Consider the following 21,484-nt stretch of genomic DNA (forward strand, 5'->3'; position numbering starts at 1 on the left):
CCCCCATCATCCTCCTTCCCTCTTTCCTTCCCCCCATTTACTTTTCCTACCTCTGTCTTCCCTTCTCTCTTTCCTTCTTTCCTTCCTTCTTGTTCCTTTTCCTCCACTTGCGCCCTCCCCCAACAACGTTCACCCTGTGGTTCCAATGAAATGTGAACGAAGGGAATAATACTGAAAAGCAGCCAGGCTCAGCCAATAAATCCTCTAATGCTTGTAATAGTTTCATGTTCTTCACGTTCATCCTAGTTTAAGAGTTTAATCAACATCTTGGAAATACTTGTGATTTACTCGGTGAGCTTTAATTTGAGGCATGGCAAGTCCCTCCCTGTCCTCCTCCCTCCCTTCTCCCTCCCTTCCATCCTCCCTCCTTCTCTTTTTCCCTTCCTTCCTCCTTCCCATCCTCCATCCTTCTCTTCCTCCCTTCTTCCTCCTTCCCATCCTCCCTCCCTCCCTCCTTCTCATCCTCCCTCTCTCCTTCTCATCCTCCTTCCCTTCGTCCCTCCCTTCCTCTTTCCCATCCTCCCTCCTTCCCATCCTCCCTCCTTGTCTTCCTCCCTTCCTCCCTCCTTCCTCCTTCCCATCCTCCCTCCTTGTCTTCCTCCCTTCCTCCCTCCTTTCTCCTTCCCATCCTCCCTCCTTTTCTTCCTCCCTCCCCTCCTTCCTTCCTCCCTCCCTCTCTCCCTCCTTCCCATCCTCCCTCTTTCTCTTCCTCCCCTCCCTTCATCCTTCTTTCCTTCCTTCCTTCCTTCCTTCCTTCCTTCCTTCCTTCCTTCCCTCCATTTATTCAATAAATGTTTTTTTGAGGGTCTATCACATCAAGCCCTGGGCTAAGTGCTAGACATAGTAAATAGAAAAAAGGACATTATCCCTGGTATGATCAGTTTACAGTCTAGTGTGAGAGGCAGATTTTCACCATAGATCACAAATGGATGTATTCTCGTGACTTCAGTGAAAGCTCTGAATTTCCATGGGGATCTAGGCAAAAGGAGTAACTCCGACCGTGGAGGTGTGGAGGCTTCCTTGAGGAGCTGATTTGAAGGACGAGTTCTCTAGGCGGAGAGAAGAGGAGTGAAAACGCCAAGTAGAGGGAACAGAATATGCAAAGGTCCTGGGGTGTTACGAAGCAAGGCACTTTCACAGAATTTGACAAGAGTAGTGTGGCCGGGACAGAGAGTAGGAAAAATGAGCCAGAGGTTGGCAGTGGTTCAGATGTTCAGAGCTCTTACCTGAGGTGAGAGTTTGGGTCTTAACTCCAAAAGCAAGGGGATGTTATTGAGGAGTTTCACCTAGAAGTGGAGACGTCATAATTGGTTTGGCTGTTGGTACAGTCAGTGTCAGGACAGAAGCTTCTTTGGGTGAAACTTCTCTAGCCTCAGGTGATCTAGGTAGGCTGGGAAGAAGCAGATTGGGTCAGGTGAAACATTAGTGTCCCAGAGCCTGGATTCAGATGGGGTCAGATAACTGCTCAGGCTTCCCCAAAGGGAGATTATCCTGCCTGCAGACCTGTGTGGGTCAGAGGACCCTGTCAGATGAAGAAGGCGGTAGGAGCATAGCTAAGAACTTTGGACCTAGAGTCAGCCAGTTCTGGCTTTGCTGTTTACCAGCTATGAGATCTTGGGCAGGTTTGCATCTTTTTGGAGACTGTTTTCTCATCTGTAAAATGAGGATAATAATAGGACTAAATGTGTTGTTTTAGTCTGCCTATCATCCCTTTTTCATGGTAATTAGGAAATTAACATTGCATGTGGTCTGGTGGGACTGGCAATCACTGTGCCCATCTACCCATTGGACACATGATCCAGGCCAAAACAAACATTCTGCCCCATCTCCCTGTCCCCAGGCATTGGTCTAAGGGAGTGGCCCAAGTGCGGCCAATCAGAGACCTGCCATGGGATCTGAGATGGGGCTGTTGGAGGAGCAGAGGGTCTCTCTTCGTTTTTAGATTATGAGCTATAAGATGGGGCACCTGGGTGGCTCAGTCGGAGAAGCATTGGACTCTTGATTTTGGCTCAGGTCATGATTTCACAGGTGTGAGATCGAGCCCCGCATCGGGCTCTGCACTGGGCATGGAGCCCGCTTAAGATTCTCTCTCTCCCTCTCTCTCTAGCTCTTTCCCTCTCTCTCCCCCCACCTTAAAAAAAAAAAGATTATGAACTATAAGAGCATAGGCTTGAACTACTGGTGTCCACTTTTCCTGGAAAAAAAAAATCAGGAAGATAAGTAGGGGAGGGAGAGAAGGAGAGAGAATAAGGGAAGGGAGAGGAAAATAAGAGAAAGAGAGAGAAAGAAATTTCACATCCTGGATGCAACAATTCCTGAAGCCTAGAACACCCCTTGCACTTCTCAGTTAATGAACCTGTCAATGCCCATTCTGGCTTAAGCCAATTTGAGTTGGGTTTTGTCACTCACAATGGATGTGTTGTGACCAAGGCACCGTGTCACTGGGTTTTTGTGAATGTTAATTTAGCTAAAGCACCAAAAGCAAAAGTGAAGTGCCTGGCATGCAGAGTGCTCAGTCGTCACTAGCTAGGGGTTTTGTTTGGATACCAATTCATAGCTGTAAGATACATAACTAGAGTGCATACTGTCTCTCCCTCTGGTGTGTGGTCACATATTGCCCCACAAAGGGCTATGTGCCACCTTAGCAATCTATGTAAAAGCCTCAGATAGTGACATGACTTCCTCTTCCCAACCTGCCCTTCTCCCTCCAAAACTGGTGACTCCTGTGTCCCTTGGGGCTTCCTTAAAGTGACAATGGCAGCAACAAGAGAACACAATGACCTGAAGGATGTTAGACCATTCCCCTTCTACTTCATACCAGCTGGTTTCCCATGATCTTTTTTACAAAATGTATTAGATATCTATTGCTGAATAATAAACCCCAAACTTTCTGGCTTAAAGCAACCAGAGATTTATTATCTCATGGCTTCTGGGGGTGCAGGATGCAGGAGCAGCTTTGCTGGATGCTTCTTCTCGTGAAGCAGCCATGAGAACATTGGCCGGGGCTGCTGTCATCTGAAGGCTTGAGTGGGGCTGTAGAAGACATGTGCAAGATGGCCTACTCACATGGCTGGTAGAAGAAGACTAGGTCTTGGCCACAAGGACCTCTTTACAGAGTTGCTTGAGTGTCGTTATGACATGGCCACCAGCTTCCCCCAGAGTGAGTGATCCAAGAGAGGAAGATGGAAGCAATATTTTTATGACCTCGTCTTTGAAATCGTGAACATCATTTCTGCCACATTCTGCTGATGATACTGTTCAGCTCTATTCAGTGTGGGAAAGGGTACACAAAGGTGTGAATACTGAAGGGTTGGGGCCATTGGGGGCCATCTCAAAGGCTGTGGTGGTATTTTTAAGTGTCACTAATGGTTCTACTTAGTCTCATGGGAATTGTCTTCCTCAAGGAGGCCTTCGTATGCTCAAGATAATATGGCATCTTCAAGGCACCAAAAACACCCCTTCCAACAACTTGTGCTTGGAAAAGCCCTTTTCAGAGCTTGCAAAGAGCTCCTTAAACTAGTGAAATGACTAAACTAATTTGCTGGTCTGTAATTTCCTGGCACGTCTGGAGATTTCCTAATAAATACTGGCTTCAGGTTGGCAACCTGCCAGCATTACGGCCTTCCCCTGAGTGACAAACAAGGGATGTATAAAGCATCTTGGAGGGTTGGGAAGGTTGGTGCATTGTAGGGATAGAGCACAGGACCTGGAGGATGGATGTTGGGGTCTGAGAGCCAGCCCTGCCTCTTACCTACCATAATACCTACCATCCCTACCAATATCTATCATATTTCAAGCAAAACACAGTCCTCTGCATGCCTCAGTTTCTCCTTCTGGGAAATGTGGCGACGACCCTGGTTTTCCATGAATCACATGGCTACTATGAGGTTTGAATGAGTGGATACAACATTTCTAAGAGGGAGGTCCCTGGGACACTAGCTCCATGGGCTGTTAACCCCAAGAGGGGTTCTGTGCTGAAGTGAGTATGGAGAACTGGATTGAGTGAAGCCCAACTATTTTCTGTTTTTCACGATGGCAGGCAGGGCCGGCCCCACGCTGTGCTGCCAGAGCAGCCCCACAAGGACCCCTTGCTAAGAAGAACCCAAAACTCGAGGTTTCATGCCCTGCAGTTGCTGTCATGAAATTCTTAATTTTATCTTTGGAGATGTGTTTTGTCAGTGAAACTTGATGGGACAATAGAGCATGGGCCAGGGGCTTGGTGTCTCAGCTCACAAGAGTGCACCTCTCCCGCCTCCTTAGGGTGAGCTCTCAGCTGCCAGCTTTCCTCCCCTGGCTCCCTGTTCTCTGCCCTGCCCAGAAACTGTGTCCCCAGGGAACCCTGATCACGGAGCTCAGGGCAGCAACTGTCTTGCATTGGCGGGGGCCTGGGAGGGAGGCCCCATTCTGCTGCCACCCTCCCTCTCCCACGTGTGTGAAGGGAGGGTTAGAGTCAGTGCTCGCCCCATGGCGTCACAGGGCAGGGCAAGGAGACGGCTATCCCAGTTTTGGGCTGGCAGCACCCCGGCACGGTTAGCAGGCATCTTGGTGGGGGCCTGTCACCTACTTCTGACCCAGGTACCAAGCAGGTTGTAATTCCTCCGGGCTCACCCATCTGCTATGGGTTGGAGCACCATGGGAAGAGGAGATCCACTTCCCCACCACTGGCCAGGGCTGTGCATTCTCACTTTGCATTGGGTCCCGCACATTCTGTAGCTGGTCCTGCCTGAGGAACTTGTCGGATCCTTTAATAGAAGAGAGACTAAACTGTAGCGGGTCAGAGTACCGACTTGAGAGCTGTCTGGGTTTGAGTTCTGGCTCCACTCCTCACCAGTGTTGTCACCTTGGCCCATTTTCCTAGCCTTTCTCTGTCTCTGTTTCCTCATCTCCGAAATAACGATCGCGTGGCTCCTACCTCAGGGGTTGCTGTAAAGATTAAATGAGGAAGACAAGCACCTAGACCAGCCCCCACCGTGTAGTGGGTGTTAGCGAATATAACTGATGCTCGCTTCTCACAAAGGACCGCAGTGCTCCTGGGGCAGGGGCGTTGTCTGTAACATGCTGCAGTGGGTCCTCTATGTAGCACCCCGCGGACAGCAGGCTCCGTGAACACTTGTTGAATGACTGCGTCTCCAAGGGGGGCTCCAAGGGGGGCTCCAAGAGTACCCACCCCATCCCCTTTTATTCCAGAGAATCATAAGCAATCAGGGGTCCAGCCTCCAAGGCCATAGAGACACAGCCTCTTGTCCCTGCTCATTCACGGTCTCCTGGCGTTGGGGGCAGAGCACACAGACACCCCAGAGTCGCTCTCCCAGCCTCCTCTCGGGGCCCATCTATCCTGCTGGGAATAGCTTTCCTAGACCCCCCACAGGCCACGCGATCACTCACTCCGCCTCCCGGGCCTCTCCGTCCTTAATTGGGCCAATCTGTCTGCCTGACACCCCGCTCTGGTTCGCTTTCTTCCCAAAGCTCTCTCCTGTCAGTTGACAGATTCTCAACTGTCTTGAGCACATTTTTCAATTTGTGCTCTTCCAGTGATTTCCCAACCAGGTTTCTGCTCTTTTTAAAGCTACTTAATTTTATAATTTCTAAATGATTTTCCTCACTTGCCATGATTCTTCTCCACCCCCACTCCTTGGCTTTCTTCCCATGACTTTCATTTTCCTAGCCCTGAAGCCAGGCAGGTGTGTGTGTTGGGGGGGGACCGTTGAAGGAAGCCTGATTGGTTTTTTTTCAGCTAGAGGGAGGATGACCATCTTGGTTGGGGTTCCTCCAAAAGCTGGCCCTGAGATGAAGGCATGGGTGCAGTAGTTTATTTGGGAAGTGATCCAGGAGGCAGGAGGGAAGGGGAATGAGACGAGAAAGAGAGAAGAGCTGAGAACGTGCCTTATTTTCTTGTTACCCACTGGGTAATGTGCGGGGGAACTTAGACGTGGAACGTTCCTTTGCATTGTCCCACCAGAGGGAGGGGAGACTGACTGCCCCCCCCCCCAGCCCCCATTAGAGGGTTGTCCCTGGGAAAATTAACTTCCCTGAACTTTGTCTGTGCCTGTGCAACTAAGTGGCCTCTCCTGGCTTTGGAGAAAAGCGTGGTTAGTGCTAGAGCTTTAGAAACAGCCATGGAACGCTCCATCCGAGCTCGTGTGCCACCGAGGTTGGCGACATCCCAGACTCCCTGGAGTTGAGATTGTCTCTTGGGGTGTGGACTCCTTCGTGTCTTCATCTTTTGGGAAGCCTCTGATTCTACAGGTGTTTTGCTGCAGTCAGGGCGGTGCCCTCCCAGAGGGGCAGCTGGGGCCCCGGTGTGGAAGGGCGGCTCAGCCAGGCGGTTCTACAGTGTGTCTGTCTCTGGGGATCCGTCTACAGAGAGGAGGGTGTTGATGTTTTCAGAGGAGATGGAGGAACCCGTCTCCCCGTGGCTTCCAGGACCCCCGACAGCATTTGGGTGGTGTCCAAATTGCAAAGTTGGTGAAAGGTACAGTACTCCATGTACTGACGAGTCCGAAGATGATGAAAGACAAACATGAATTTGACAGTTTTTCTCCAACTGATCTGACTCCTTTCCATGTCCCTTAATGACACCCTGGATGGATCCCATAGGTCTCTGATCCCTTTGGATACGGAAAGGTCCAGTTTAAATTTCTAGTCTCCTTTCGTCGTAACTGCCCTGCACAGGTTTGACTCAGCCTGAGGGGTCTGAAGTGAAGAGAGAGCTTGGTCTGCCCAAAGGATCCCTTCTCCTCCTCCCCCGTCCCTTCCTCCCCCCTCCTCTCTGGTCAGGCAACTTCAGGGAGCATCGCTGACAGGGTGGTCTGGCCCTGGGATAGCCTTCGCACAGAAGACACTGTGAAGGGTATTCCCTGGAGTTTGTGGCAGCCCTGGGACAGGGAAAAGGGACTGGAGAAAAGAAACACTTTTGTTTTTACTCAACCGGAACTGCTGGAGTCCTCTCTCAGCCAACACTGGTTCGTCTGCATGCATGGTGAGCTCCAAATGACTCCATTTGTGACTTTTTAAAAGTGCTTTTGGGTGTATGTGGGCAGAGTGGGATGTGGGGGGCTTCTCCTCAAGGCACTGTTCTGCAGCATTGGAGAACCACCCTTGCCTGACCTTCACCTACTTCCCCTTCAGCAGGAACACCCCCCTCCCCAGCCACTGGCTTCTGGGATCTTGCCTCTGGGCCACCTTCCCGACTGAGACTCAAGCCTGTGGGGTCCTCTTCACCAAAGGAGAGTCCCTGCCTCATCCTCCTTAGTGGTGGGAGGGTTGACTGCACGCTTTCTCCACCTCACTGTCTCCAGTTCTCTCCTGGCCCTTCTTGAATGGGTCTGAAATTCCCTTTGTTCATGGCAGTCCAACCAGGAAATGAGGCCCCCAGCTCCCCTTGTAAGCACCCTCAGTCTCTCCAGGCTACTCTCCTGGTGCGTTCCTCCCTTGACTTGATGAAGGAGACACACCCCCCTCCAGAAGTCATAGTCCTGCTTGGATTCCCTATGTCTCTTCATACAAGGTGGAGAGAAGGAAGGAAGAAGGAATGATGGCAGATTTGGGCATCTTTTAATATGCTCGATGCACTCCTGGGCTCTTTCTGGCTCTCCCTAGGAGATAGGTTCTTACCTTGGGTGGGAAAAAGTCTTATTTTTAATATTTGCTAATCTAGAAATGAAAGTTGCTATTTCTTTCTGTTCAAAATTATATTAGTAGTGCCTACAACTTAGCCGTACATTGAAATCAGAGACCTTTTCATATCACATTGCAGGTGTCACAGATATCTGAAAATGACATTTTATGCTTATCTCTATTTAAAAATTACAGTAGTAATTAGACTTGCTGCTGGATCTTGTTTTTTATGTGTTAATAAAGTAGCACCAGCATTACTATATCGCAAATTTGTTTAATATTTTGATAACCATATAACTGGTTTTCTCTGTAATCCTATGTATTTTATTTTGTGCATTTAAAAACCATTATTCTGAGACGGGACCATCACTTCAATGGATGCCAACACAGGAAAGGTCAGAAGCCCTGCTCTGGAATATGTGTTCTTTGTGCCGAATGTCTAGCTTTGGGCTTTGAGCGCTAGAACATATCCTTCTAGATAATTTTCTACTCTGGCTTTCTTTTTAACCAGGATCCTGTTGTCCTCAGTCAGAGCCAATAATAGCCAACATATTTTAAGTGCTTCCTCTGTGCAGGCACACGGCAAAGCACGCTGCACGCATTAGCTCATTTAATTCCCATCTTTTAAGGAAGTGGAGTGGTTCAGTGACTTGCCCAAGGTCACACAGCTAGTAAGTAGGGGAACTGGGATTTGAACCTGGACAGTCTGACTCCAGAGCCCTGTAGATTGTAAACTAGGTAAGAGATAATTAATTTTCCAAAAAGCCCATGTTCCTGGCTTTAAATAGTGTGGGGCCAGCTAGTTCACTCTTCATCACTGCAGTGCAGCCATGAAACCTTTTCAGCTCCCCAATTGAGGAATGAGGATTGAATCACAGCGCCCCCTGGCTTACGTAGCAATTCTGACTGCTCACTCTAGGATCAAGCTGGTCCACAGGAATTGAAGACAAACCTTTATTAGGCACCCACACTATGGCAAGGCCTCCGTCGGGCACTGGGGATAAACAGCAGAATAGGCATAGCTTCCACCTTCCAGGAATTTGTGCAAAGTCAGGAGAGCATACCCAGAAGTTGTGCTGGAACAAGGAGAGCCAAGCTCTGGTCGAGGGTGTGGACACAGAGCCCCTTGGACGCTGTGGGGGAAGGGATTTTCACAGGATCGGGAAAAGGCTTCAGCTCCCTTCAGGCCCCCTACCCTGATGCCATATTGAACCCTCTTTGCCTGGCTCAAGTGCCTAAGTTTTCTTTGGCCCTTCCTCCAAACTGGTCCTTGCAAGTTCTGTGTCTCCCTACCTCTTCCCTCAGTATGCTCCTGCATGGCCGCTTAGCTAATCTCAGAGCCTCATTCAAAGTCAGGGGCTAATGACTCCTGAATTTTAACATGAGTTCTCAGTGCTGTAAACCAGGGATCACAAACATGAACAGCTGAGGGTCGGGCAGATAACGTCAGTGAATTAAGCAGGCCAGTATTTGCATGTTAAACATGCAGGCATATTCTTTACTCCCACAAAAATAGACACTCACCTATTTTTTTCTGAAACACATTGTCTTCCAGAACTATCTTTCCCTTTCCTTTTCACTTTTAATGAAGATCAAACACAGATAAACATTTCTTTACCAGAAGAAAGATGACAGTGCATGGTGATAAAGGCTTACTGTCACATGGAAGACTAAAGGGGCTGGTGACTTAGGCTGTCCCAGAAGCAGATGTCGAGAGTAGGATCTGAATGCAGGTAGTTTATTTGGAAGGTGATTCTGGGAAATGTTGGGAGGGAACTGGGAATCAGGACAGGGAAGGGAAGGTAGCCAGTCAATAAAAGGTACATTATGGAGTGAGTTCCACTCTGGAAAACTGGGACTCAAACTCTGGGGGCCAGTGTAAAAGGTGCTCTCCAGGTATCCCTTCTGAGGAATGGGGAGCTGGGATATTTATACATCAACCTCCATCAGTTGTTGGTTAGGGTCTTTTGGGGGTTGGTAGTTTTCACTCTCTAGCCCCTCTGGCAATGCAGGCTCCAGGGGACCAGAGAAAGCCCTCAGGCAAAGGGACATAGGTTCCGGGTCTTGGAAGTCTGGTCATTGGGCCCCCAAACTGGCAAGATCCAAGGGTACAACAATGTCTGTGACAGGCATTGACCATGATGAACTGAAGCAGGCTAGCAGCTGGATTTTTCCAAGCAAGAATGTAGCCCAGGGTTGCCAGACCTTCTGATTTCTCAAGAAACCTGAACAGTTAGATTTTTAGGTGAAACTTCTCAATTTTAGAAATATTGACAACAAATCTGAAATTTTAAAAAATATACTATAGGAATCAACCAAAGCATGCGTGTGGGCTGGATCTGGTTTACAAGTGGCCCGTTTATGAAATCTGATCTATCCTAAAGGTAGATCTGATCTGGGCTTCAGATGGTTCTTGCTCAAGGCAAGATGTAAAGATGAGTTCTGAGAAGGTAAGATGGATGTATTAGGGAGTAGCTTGCGAGTTAGGGAATAGAGCGAACTGATGTGGTAAGAGACCCCCCAGTAGAGGGTTTAGAACCAGACAGAAGTGTGTTTCTTTCTCATGCAACAGTCTGGAGGTAGGGGGTGGTCCGGGACAGATGTGTCGCATGTCCAGGGACCCAGGTTCCTTCTATCTTGTTGCTCAGCGTGTTGTCTTCATCTTTGTGGTGAAGGCCAGCTGACCAGCTCCTTCTTCACATTTCAGCTTGTAGGGAGGGGAAAAGAGGAACTCAGTCAGTCTCAGTAAGTGCACAGTCTCACATCCCATTGGTGAGAACTTTGCCTCGTGGTCATCTGTAAGGGATGCTCAGGAATGTTGTCTCTCTCTTTCTCATTGGCCATATGTTCAGCTTAAACTTGGTGTGTTTGTGAGAATTGTATTATTATAGAATTAGGGGAGAGCTGATATTAGGGGGCATTGAGAAGCTTCTGCCACACTGAGGGAAGGGTCTGGAAAAGAGGATGGATTTCAAGCCTGAGGTAGGATCTACCTGAGAGAAATTTTTTTCCCATAAGAATGAGGAAAGTCTGGCTTTCCTCATTAGCTCCCTTTGGTTTGCCTTGGTCAGTCATGACACCTGAGTAGAAGAAACCTCTCTGAAACCTTAATAGAAGATTAGCCCAATCTGGAAAAAGTCTGTAATTATGCGAAAGAAGCAAACATAATGAGCACCAATCAGATACAAGGTGCTTTCACATATATGATCTCAAGTCACCGTCACAATTATCCTATGAAATCAGTATTATTGTTCCCCCATTTTGTAGAAGAAAAGTGAGGACCTGAGAAGCAGGTTGACATTCAGGCTCTCTAACTAGGGTTAGAGCATGGGCACTGACCGATCAGAGCTGCCGTACAGGTTGGCCCCATCCAAGAAGTGACGGGCCTTGGCCAGGATTTGAAATGAGGCCCATATGACTGCAAAGCTCACATTCTTTTCACTGCAATCTGATTTCCTTACACCAGCTGCTTCCCCAGAGACAGCAACAGCAAATCTACTGGGTTGTTGAGAGGGTAAACAAACCGTGATGAATGAATCTCCTCTCCTAATATGAATGCCGTATTGTTGTTATTCTTCATGCCCTGACAGAGTATTTACAGCCTCTGCTGTTGCTCTGCTTCTATCTGGTGGATTAAGGAAACTCAGAACTCCAGGCCCTAGCAGGAAGTTACAACTGGGATTCGAGTTAATGAAGAGTTGAAGGCTCAGCAAGTGGCACTTGGCTGCACTATTAACCTGGACAAGGCCGTTAACTGTCCTGTAATTAATTGGCTTCTTCCATGACACCCTGTTGCCAGAGAAATACCCATCTGGGTGTACCCCACATTAAACAAGCCCTCCTATGAAAACAGACTTGGTGAAAAGAAAAGTGGGAGGTTTTCATTGAATTAACTACAAAAGACTTGGTTTTGCAAAATGGGATTTCTGTATAGCTAGTTTCCAAATAATATCGAAAATTTGATTCCGGAAGAAAGGGAGGATACAAAGATGCATTCGTTCCCTCATGGTCTATCTGAGAATGTTCTGGAATAGATTAGATTTCGAGAACTCTGTAATGATGTATCAGAGAGAACTTGTGAAATCTGAATTAGGTTGGGGGTGGTTTGTGGTGGATACATTCAGGGAACCTGTCAGGCCCTGTCTCTCCTCTGAGTATCTAGTCACTCACACCCCACTGGAAGAAAGAGGGGGGTCTAAGCAGCCATATCTATATCATGTGACTCCCACACCCCACCCCTCACCACTAACTGGATCCCAGGTAAACCGAACCAGTAACAGTCCATAGGCTCAAGCCAGCTTCTGCCTTTTAAACATGTGAACTGAGACATACAACTCCAGCTAGACGGTGCTCAGTACTGGAACTAAGAGATCGTGTAGAGCCGGGTTGAGGGACTCTAATGCTGTGTGCACTTTCCTAAGAAGGCAGAATGAGAGCACATCAGTCTGTAAATACAAAGGAGGGATCAGTTGACACCCAAACAGGGGCAGGGCCTGGCTTCCTTAATTTCCTGTTGTTGGGTGTCTGTCCACAGGATTGCCTGTTGCAGCCTTCGAATGAGCATGTTCAAAGTTCCCAGTCAGCGGGGATTCCAGATTGCTCCCAGCTTATCCACTTTGGTCAGGGGTAAGACCTATTTTTATGCCCCTGTCTGCTTTCAGTGGTTCTAGAGGGTTCTGTGGGCCTCTCTGTCCTGGGAGGCTTTTGTCCTGGCCATTGGTTGGGGAAAGGGTGTTGTCCCTGGGACACATCCTTGCAAACTGGATGATTGATAGGGCTTGGTGGTCTTTGTCAGATAAGAGAAATGCCTTGACATCAACTCAAGGAACTCTCAGCTCTTTGGAGCAACGCTGGTGGAGACCGTGGTCTTCATCTTCCCACTGCGCTGCCCTGAGTATAAGCAGGCTTTGCTTTGTTTCCTTACGGAGTAAGCAACTCAGTTGAGGCCGAGTTGGATTGGCGGTGACGGTAGGGAATGAAGTCCTCAGGATGCAGCAGGGTTGGGTGAACCCACAGTTAATGCCTCAAATGTTACCCCACCTCACTAAGCTCGGGTGGATTTCTGTTACCTGTGACCAAATGTGGCATGCAACATACCAGCATAGTAGTCTGCCCCTTGCTCGTCCCTCTCTTCTGTCCTGAATTTCTACGGGAAGCAGAAGCCCTATCTGGCTACCCAGGAGCCTTGGGAACATCCTATCCAGATTTACTGCCTGCCTCAATCAAAATCCACCATGCCTTGGGGTTTAGCAGTTGTCCTTTGTCTGTTCGTAGGTCTTTATAGATACAACTAGCTTGCATTTCAATATTATGAAAGTTTCTCATCAAAGGGGTTGGCTGTCCCCCTGACCTCTTTATGTGATCCCTTCCTCCTTTTAATCTCTTCTGGTTGAACAGCCTCTCTTCGCCATTCTTTTACCTTTCAGTTAATAGTATTTATTGTGTGTTTTTGTCCGTACTTTCTATGTGCCAGCCACTGCGGTAAATGATTTACAGATACCATTGCTGTTTGATTGTCACAAACCCCTATGTGGTAGCTGCTAATAACCATCCCCATTTTACGGATGGTGACACTGAGAGGCTAGGTCACTGATTTGATGCCTAGAGTTTTACCACCCTGCTTTGTTGTGGCTCCGGCTTCCCTGGAGTGGTAGTGAAATTTCTTCCCGTCATTCGCAGTGGCTGAGGGGGAGAAGGCCCAGGTGTCCTGCCTGGCAGCAGGGCCCCCAGAACTTGGCTTTTCTCTTTCCTCCTTCCCAGCCAGCACAGCTGCCAACCTGGAACATAGCCCTTTCCAAGAAAGCCCAGGAGAGAAGCCAAATGTTGACTCACCTGCCAGACACAGGGATACCGCAGCCAAGATGCCTCGGGGCTCGTGCGGGAGGATTGGCAGGGCAGGCCCGAGGTGGGGTTCTGAGACTCTATGGGGCCCTTCAAAGGGCCAGGCCTTCTTTCCTGAGTGCTTCAAGTTCCAGAGGCTAAAGAGATCCAGATGGTCTCGTCCCCTCCCCCTCCTGCTCTATCCTGCAGCCCTGGAAATTTCTGGAGGAGACTGTCTCCTCCTCATTTCCATTTGGGTGGCAGGCAGGATTCTAGGAAAGCCCCCATGATTTTCTGCCTCCACCCCCACTCCGGTGTATGCTCCCCACAGGATCCCTGGGACTGAGAATGTAATGGCCGGCACTGCCATGATTAGATGATACAGTTGGCTTTAAGAAAAGGAGAAGATCCTAATGGTCCAATCCAATCACGAGAGCCCTTTAAAGGCAGAGTTTTCTCTGGCTGGTGGCAGAAGAGCATGTAAGAGGTTCCAAGCTGGAGGGTTTGACCCGCGCTTTCTGGCTTGGAGTTGGAGGGAGCCCGGCGGCAAGGAATGCAGGCAGCTTCTAGAAGCTAAGAGTGGCCATCACCTCACAGCCAACAAAGAACCAGGGACTTCAGGGCTACAATGCAAGGAGTCAAATTCTCCCAATGATGAACATGAGCTTGCAGATGGATTCTTCCTTAGAGCCTCCGACAAGAACTCGGTCCTGTGGGCAACTGGACTTCAACTTTCTGATAGGCCGAGCAGCAGACCCAGCGGAACGCACCTGGACCGCAACCTATGGAACTGTCTGTTGATGGGGTTGTTTCAAGCTGCTCAATTTGTGGTAATTTGTTACAGAACAATAGAAAACCAATACACTGGGATACTTAACAGGCTTCTCAAACCTCACAGGTCCGGCCGGCCCCCCTTGAACCTGCTCTTTATGGTCTTCCCCATCTGGTTGATGACAACAGGCTTCTTCTTGGCTCGCACTCCAAATCTTAAAGTCTGCCTTGACTCCTCTCTTCTTGTAGACCCTGCATTGATCCATCAGCACATTCTTTCAGCTCTCTTTTCGTTAAGTATCCAGCCTTGGAAGGTGCCTCACCACCCCCAGTGTGCGGTCTCTCCTCTCTGCCCCGGCAGCTCCAGAGTTTATTATAGCCACTGGGAGGGAGGGTGCTCCTGGGCTGTGACTGGCTCCCCTCCTCCTCAGCTTTGGTGCCCCACCCCTCGGGGCACCTGACATATTCAAACACAGACAGGAAGTAGAGGGGGGCAGAAAAGGAGGCTTCCATGCTGAGGCCCAACAGGAAAAGGGGGGCGGGATTCAAACTCTGGCCACCCTTGGCCTTGGGAGCTATCAGAGCTGGCTGCCCTGCACGTTTCTGGGTAGAACACAGTTATCACCCCAGAGGCGTTCCCAAGCCTGCTTCAGAACCAATTATGCTCAGAAGTCATGCTGTGGAATATTTCCCAGGGATTGGGATTTTATTTATTGTTCAACGTTTTGAGCCAAGAATGAAAAATTATTGTTGATGATGACTGAAGAATTCCCAGGAGGCCTAGAAGAACTTACAGGCAACCAGTCTGCTGGAGGGGTTAAGATTTATAGCTGTCAAGTGAGCCAGAGTATGAGTCCAGCTCATCCTTTCTAGTTGGGTTTCCTGGGGCCTCAATTTCCTCAGTGATGATTAAATGAGATCAGTTTTCTTTCTGGTCAAACATTTACCTCTGTACCTGGCATACGGTAAGCTCTTATTCAATGGTGGCTACTACGCAGATCTGTTGTCTATAATTTATTTCTAAAGCTAAAGCATAGATGATATGTTACGTGTGCTTGAGTGTGCACACGTGCATGTGTGTGTGTGTGCATGTGTGTGTTAGCTTTCATTCACATTGTAGGGGCAGTTAGCTAACATTTGAAAGATCACAGTCCCACACTCCAGAGGAAGTTACCATAAATGCTTCAATTATCTGTCTTAGCTCTGCACCCACGGGTGTGTTAATTAGCATAATGGATTTCTAAAATGGTTTTTCATTGATGAAAATAATGGCATGCAGGAAAGGTAGAAGGCTCGAAACGTTTCATGGTGTGTCTGCTTTGCCTGAACTTTGCAAATGAATCTAGCAAGACCAGTTGCTTGTTCTCTTGGAAAGGCACCAAGCTCAGATGTCCAGCCAGTCCAGTGTCTGGATGTTAAAAGGTTGATTTTATCACCTGCCTGAGTAGGTTAGCTAAATAATGCACTGAAGTATTGTCACATCTGCCTCAAATGAACTTTTCATGTAAGAGGCTGTTGAAGTGTCTAAAAGGACAGCTCCCTGAGATGTCCCCAGGCTCACAGAATGGGTTGAAGGGCTGTGTATGTGTCTGCTTGCTAATCACTGTTCCCTTTTTCGTGGAATTCGGGCTGAGATGGGCTCTGTTTGTTTCGCACCATCCGGTTAGGAGGTCAGGGGAGGAAACCTGCAGCCTTGGTGGACTTCTGACTAGTGGAGGATGGGGACACCACCATCAAATACCTTAACTCGAACAGCCAAATTGCTCAGGATGGTTTGCAACGATTGCTTTCAAATAAGCAAGAGAATTACAATGGAATCAAGGAACAACTGGTTTCCTGTAGCTTAGGAAAGACATGTTATAACAAGAAGTCAGAAAATTGTGAGAATAAACCTCTGTGTAGAATGTCCTGAGGGTAGGATTCTGGTGCTGTTTTAGATGCAGGTAAAACTTAAAAGAGGGTGTGTGTGTGTGTGTGTGTGTGTGTGTGCGTGCTCGGGCACATGCCTGCACGTGTAGACCAATGGAAGAGCAGGTAGAGGATAGGAGATGAGAAAGGTGAGTGGGGAATTCTGGTACCATTTTTCTCCCAGGAAAAGGAAGAAAAAGCCATGGAACTTTCTAGAAGTGGCTTAGCTGTTTGAGATGAGCTGGTGTTTGGGCCTCAGACCAGGATTCCAATGCTGCCTCTCCTCTTTCTAAGTGATCTTGGGCAAGTTTCTTAACCCCGCTGAATCTGCTTCCTCCTTGACAAAATGGATAGATGCATACTTTGGGTTGTAATTAAGGTGAATGGACTTGAAACCACTTAGCGAAATGTCAGGCACAGAGTGAGCTTTCAATAAATAGTTGCCTCCCTGGATAGTTAGAGCACCAGGGGTTGTTCACACAGTGTCTAGGTTGCAGCAGCAAACAGGCATGTAAGTTTCCTAGAGCTTAGAACCTAGCTGTGATGATGAACTTCATGAAGGCCTCCCATGAGAATCCCCCAGTGTGTCTGTTAAAAATGCAGGTCCTAAATACCATTCAGGAGATATCAGGGGGTCAGTGAGTGGGGCTAGGAGCCCGGTTTTTTTGAGGGGGGGAGGGGCAGAGGGAGAGAGAGGATCCCCAACAGGTTTCACACCCAGCTTGGAGCCCAACTCGGGGCTCGCTCGCCATGACCCTGAGATCATGACCTGAGTGGAAATCAAGAATCAGTGCTTAACCCACTGAGCCGCCCAGGTGCCCCAGGAACCCAATTAAAAAAAAATTATTTATTTATTTGAGAGAGAGAAAGAGAGAGCATGAGCAGGGGGAAGAGGCAGAGGGAGAGGAAGAGAGAAGCAGACTCCCTGCTGAGCAGGGAGCCCGACATGGGGCTTGATCCCCGACACTGGACTCCGAGATCTTGACCTGAGCCAAAGGCAGGCACTTAACTGACTGAGCCACCCAGGCGCCCCCCACCCCAACCAGGAACCTGATTTTATGAAGCTCCCTAGGTGACTGTGACGGGCAGCAGGTGGGGGAAATACACACTTAACCATTAATTCTCTACTATAGCCTCGGGTTTGGCAAAGCTTCAGTCTCCTTTCAAAGCCTCCTTGGCCACGTGTCTGACTTGACTGCACCCACATTTGTGGGAGGCACTGCCTACTCCATAGCCTGAACCACTCCACTGCAATGGGGGCAGGAGAGTTACCCCTTGTTTTGCTTATTTTATAGGCAGTGCTCATATATCATTATCAGAAACTTCAAAGACCTTGCTGAGCATGGAATTGACAGGCTATAACTTGCATTATGCTGTCTTCACTGGCTAAACCCTCTAAGCCTGAATAAGGCCCTGCTCTTCAGATCAGTGTCTAAGAATAATGAAAATCTAGTCCGAAGCTGCTCTTGTCTGCCTGAGATTTTGGAATCATATTTCCTACTCTCCTCCCCTCCTTAAAATCATGTGTTGTGCCTTCAGTTGCCTAAAAAATAATTCCTACTCACGGTGGAAAATGGAGGTAATATAGCATTGGCACAGAATAAAATGTGAAAAGATCCTGGGGATCCAGTCCCCAGAAGATAACCACCATGGATATCTTTGGTGTGTTTCTTTCCAGCCTTTTCTCAGTGTATATGAATAAAGGTGTTATTTTTTCCCCCACGAACTCAAGATCGCATGTGTGTGCTGATTTGACTTGCCCTTCTCATAGTATAACATGTTTTTAAAAAGATTTATTTATTTATTTTAGAGAGAGAGAGAAAGAGAGTGAGTTGGGTGAGGGGCAGAGGGAGAGAATTTTCAAGCAGACTCTGCACTGAGCTCGGAGCCCAACGGAGGGCTCGGATCTCATGACCCATGAGATCATGACCTGAGCCGAAACTAAGAGTCAGACGCTTAACCGACTGAGCCACCCCAGCGCCCCTCATGTTTTTACATATTTTAAAGTAAAAAGTGAGTGATATTTTTTCATGCCATTAAATAATCCCCTACGATAGTGGTTTTCACACTGGGGTCCAACAAAAACCTCAGGGTTCTCAGGAAGTGCTTAGTGGTTACCTGAGGTGGGGGAGGAGTTGGGGGGCTGGAGGGAGCAACTGAATGGGTGGGGCTGCAGCCCCAGAACTCTGTTTCAGTCACAGCAGCTCCACTCATATCTGGTTATAACTGGAGGAGCCATGTAGGATTGCATCACAAAAAGATTTGGAGGCTTAAAAAATGTGAAAAACACTGCCCTAAGTCATCATAATACACTTAAAAATTTTTTGGTTTCCTTCCTTCCTTTTAAAAAGCTGAAATGAAAATGACTCTTTAAAAATTGTTAAACAAATATTTGCTAATTGTTTTTAAAAACCCAAGTTTTTATTATATATTATTTATTTATTTATTTTAAAATATTTTATTTATTTATTTGAGAGAGAGTGAGACAGAGCACGAGCAGGGTGAAGGGCAGAGGGAGAAGCAGGCTACCCCCTGAGCAGGGAGCCTGATGTGAGACTGTAGCCTGCTGGAGGACTCAATCCCAGGACTCCAGGATCATGACCTGAGCCGAAGGCAGCTTAACCGACTGAGCCACCCAGGCACCCCGTATAATGTATTTTTTAAAATGTAGACAAATGATATGTGTTCTTTGTAAAAACATCAAATACAGGTTTGGTGAAAAGCCCATTCTCAAAAATCCACCCCCAAATACTTAAGGAACTGCCCCACTGCCCAACTCCAGAGGGCTCTATTCCCAAAGAATACCCAGAGAAGAGGCACATCTCATTCCGGGTTCTTCTGTCTGTATGGATTGGCTTGGATTCAGGTACTCCGGAAACCAACCCTGGGACAAGGATTTGAGTGCAAATATGTTTTTTGGGAAGGTAAGGTATCCAAATGTCCTGGTTTTTCTGGGAGTAGGGGGTTTCCCAGGATGAACTAACTGGTCACCCTATAGTGGGAGGTAATGCCGGGAAGCATGGATGGAGGATGGAGGGAATGGGATAGGCCAGGAAGGGCAGCAGATAATGAATACGCTAGCTCTGTGGACAACTGGGGCTCAGGCCTGTTTGGGACCTCTGGGAAGCACTCTAGAACAGCACTCAGAATCGCACCTGGGGGGCTTTTCTCCACCAACATGGGTCCCTCACTGGTTGATCCTGGGGGCACTAACTCTGACTGCAGCCCTGCCCACCTCTCGCAGCCCTGGAAAGTCCGGGGCATGAAGACACAGAAACAGGAATGCCGAAGAACAGGGGCAGAGCATCTGTTATGAGACGATTTCTGTGCATATATTTTTTAAAAGTAATAGGATCATTTCATTCTTGATTTATCGGCACCTTGATTTACGTAAGGTGTCTAAAGGAAAGCCGTTATAGGCCACACATCTAATAATGCAGTCAGTCACTTTGAGGGACCAGGCTTGGAAATGCCCTTAGGTTAATATCACAAGGCTCATCATGTCAATAATCAGCATTAGAACCAGATGAAATATAACAATAATAATAATAATAATAATAATACCTCAGATGAGTTCTCTGCTGGATTCTGCTGAACCATTAGAAGAAACTAACAAGGAAAGTCTGGAGATTCTAATTCCTCCAGCTCTGCGGTCAGCCCAACTCCCCCCAGGGGCATGCTAAACCCTGGTACTGACAGCAGCTGGCCAAGCCCTTGCGGGCTCTCCTGACCCCCCTGGGGCTGCCCAGCAGCACACTGTCAGGTGCCAGCCACTGCAGGCAGCGCTCACCTCCTCCCTCCATGCTCAGCAGCTTCTAGATTGCTCTGTCTAAACAAGGGAGCAAGGAATAAGTGTTCCTTTTGTAACCGCGTCTCCATGGTTATTTGACACGTGATCGCCTTTTTGGAGTTCTTGGCAAAACTGGCTGTGGGTTTGGCTATGACGTTCCTGTCTGTGAAGAAAAGGGAGGGATGGAATTATTCATCCGGACAGGCTCAGGCTGTTTCCTAAAACAATTTGCAAGGTGCAAATACCATCCCTGATATATCAAACTGGATGCTGCTTTAAAAAAAATTTTTTTTGAACACTGATTGGCTTTTTGATGATATTAAGGAATCATTACTTTTTCTGAAAGTTGTGATAACGGTCCTATGTTGTAAAAGAGTGTTTCCCATTTTGAGAAACGCAGTGATATTTGCAGATGAAGTGATAGGATCTCTGAGGTTTGCTTCAAAATATATGGGTAGGGATGGACAAAGCGGGGCTGGCCACGAGTTGAGAATAATGAGTGCCTGGACATCGAGGGTCCCGTTGGGTCCACTTTCATATATGTTTGAAGTTTTCCATAATGCAAAAAAGATTTTTTTTAGCAGATTTGATTACAGGGGCAATATGTTTACATGTTAGACATATGGCTAAGAGATATATACATGGCAGAACTCCATTCTAATCTGTTTACATGCCTCTGTAGAATGGAAAACCCAAGTGTCACAATTATGAACAAATTTGTGAGTATACACAATTTTGTTTTTAAAAAAAAGGGTGGTAGCTGAGAGCCGGTTCTGCCTTTTTTTTTTTTTCCTTTTTTCCAAAGATCATGACAAAGATCCAATGAATGGGTATGACTGCAAGATACACTGTGCCAGTCATTGTAGGGGATTATAGCCCTGAGAATTCTACCCTATAGACAGCGGAGGTGGTGGTAGTGAGGGGTGGGGGGGGTGGGAATTGCAGGGTGAGTGCAGGACAGCTCAGAAGGTCTCAAACAGAACTGTCCACCTATGACTGGGCAGGGTGGGGTTTTGAGATGTTAAACCACACCCCACCCCCCAAGCTCCCCAATTTGTGAAGCCAGACCATTTGCTTTTATAGTCTAGGGAAAGAAAGGACCTACAGAATTCAGGGAATGAAAGGGTTAAAGTTTCAGCATTTTGAATTTTAAAGCTACTGTCCAAGCGTAAGACAAAGACTTGCTCAGTGAGAGTCAGTGTTTTCTTCCTTCCCATCCCCAACGACAGTTAACTTTAGTCGAGCATTTGCGATGTGCCAGCCACTATTCTAAGCATCTTACGAATGTTTTCTAATCCTCTAACATCCCTATGAGACCACTGATTTTACAGATAGGGAAACTAAGGCACAAAGCCGAGTCACATAACTAATCTGACTCCAGAGGCTGGGTCCCTAGCCATTCCCGGGATAGATGAGGGAAGACCCCAGGGTTCCATGCCTAGCTTAGTGTGGAATCAGGTAGAGATGGCCCATTGGGGAGTTTAGGCAGAAAGAAACTGAGAAAGACTCAGGGTGCCAGGGAGAGCACAGAAAGGGGCATGGCAGCCTCGAGGAGGCTGTAACCACACCTGCCTCTCG

General features: G+C 47.8%; 1 protein-coding gene across 2 annotated transcripts in view; it reads left to right on the plus strand.

The window, feature by feature from the left end:
- The window catches only part of SHQ1 (SHQ1, H/ACA ribonucleoprotein assembly factor), a 331,525-nt gene that overhangs the window by 149,569 nt on the left and 160,472 nt on the right, over window positions 1–21,484 (plus strand). The window contains exon 12 of one of the 2 annotated variants that reach the window (XM_087866854.1): window positions 12,152–12,243. The exons of the other annotated variant lie outside the window; for it this stretch is intronic. Within the exon in view, the coding sequence (XP_087722980.1) occupies window positions 12,152–12,243 (92 nt within the window). The remainder of the gene's footprint in view (window positions 1–12,151; window positions 12,244–21,484) is intronic. 2 annotated transcript variants of the gene reach the window in all.

The sequence above is a fragment of the Ursus americanus genome, chromosome 14 (assembly GCF_024610735.1).
Source record: "Ursus americanus isolate L20-20 chromosome 14, mUrsAme1.1.p, whole genome shotgun sequence".
Lineage (NCBI taxonomy): Eukaryota > Metazoa > Chordata > Mammalia > Carnivora > Ursidae > Ursus > Ursus americanus.